Genomic DNA, 1,056 nt, shown 5'->3' with positions numbered 1-1,056 from the left:
TAATAAACCTGTTTATTTTTGTACATTTTACCCCCGTGTTCGTTTGAGTTCATTTCCTACAGGATCGGAGCTGCCGTGAGATCGCGACAGGTAAGAGCTCTCGCCGCTTCTTCCTCTTCCTTCCTTCTCCCGTGCTGCCTAGTCAAATCAGTCATTGAATAAACGCCTCCATTAAAGTTTGTTTGGCCATCCGCGATCCCACGGTTTTAACCGAGGGCATTCGCGCGAAAGTATATATATATATATATATTGAAAACATCAATGATTATTTCTGCATTGCAAACGTTTTCAAAGCATTCTTGATTACATACCAAGATTTATACACTGTAAGTAAATATTGTACGATATATTAAAGTTTAATGGCTAGTGTTGAACATCAAAACCTGGATGTACATCAAACCCACCATCAAGTAAGTCCAGCCTCCCTGGTGTGCACGTGCACTTGGGGTGAGGGAAAGGAAAGGTTGGTTCGGGTTGGAGGGATTGAATTCAGGCATCAATCATTGGAAATTGCAATACATAGAATATAGCTGGCCCCTCTATGTTGTGCCAGCACGAGCAAGATTAACCTAAACACCTAATGTATTTTTATTGCATTAAAGACAACACGTGATTTTAATTTGATCAAATGATTTTTGCTGGGAGATACGTGCAACAAAAACATATTCTTAACAAAACTCATACTTAAGAAATCAAATTTCCTACAGGGCGGGCTACAGTGAAGACACGTGGACGACGTCTTCTGCACTTTGAGAAGAACAACTTGTGCTTTCAATTTTGTCTGGATCTGGAAGCAAAAAAAAAAAGAGCCCAATAACATGCAATTCCATTATTGACAGAAAGATTTAACGAGTCCGACAAATCAATTTTGATTGGTTTTCATTTTTCTTCCTGTCCAAATAATCGCAGACAGTTTCTATGATGTTACATTTGGGAATGTGAGATGGGCCATTCTCATACGGTACACCCTCACCATTTGTGGGGTTATATTGTTGGAAAATGCCATGGATATCAAAACCGTGAATACAAAGACAAAAGGCCTATGGGAAAAGGGGG

The 1,056-nt window shown here is 39.6% G+C and overlaps 1 protein-coding gene across 2 annotated transcripts in view; it reads right to left on the bottom strand.

Annotated features, from left to right (window-relative positions):
* Nucleotides 1-341: 341 nt before the first annotated feature.
* The window catches only part of LOC137434649 (cell surface glycoprotein MUC18-like), a 128,450-nt gene continuing 127,735 nt past the window's right edge, over nucleotides 342-1,056 (bottom strand). The window contains exon 15 of one of the 2 annotated variants that reach the window (XM_068127802.2): nucleotides 342-787. In XM_068127802.2, coding sequence (XP_067983903.1) covers nucleotides 714-787 — 74 coding nt within the window. In that variant the 3' untranslated portion in view covers nucleotides 342-713. The remainder of the gene's footprint in view (nucleotides 788-1,056) is intronic. The other variant, XM_068127803.2, reaches the window with a different exon arrangement.

The sequence above is a fragment of the Myxine glutinosa genome, chromosome 9 (assembly GCF_964187855.1).
Source record: "Myxine glutinosa chromosome 9, kmMyxGlut1.1, whole genome shotgun sequence".
NCBI lineage: Eukaryota > Metazoa > Chordata > Myxini > Myxiniformes > Myxinidae > Myxine > Myxine glutinosa.
This window is presented reverse-complemented; position numbering and strand designations above follow the sequence as displayed.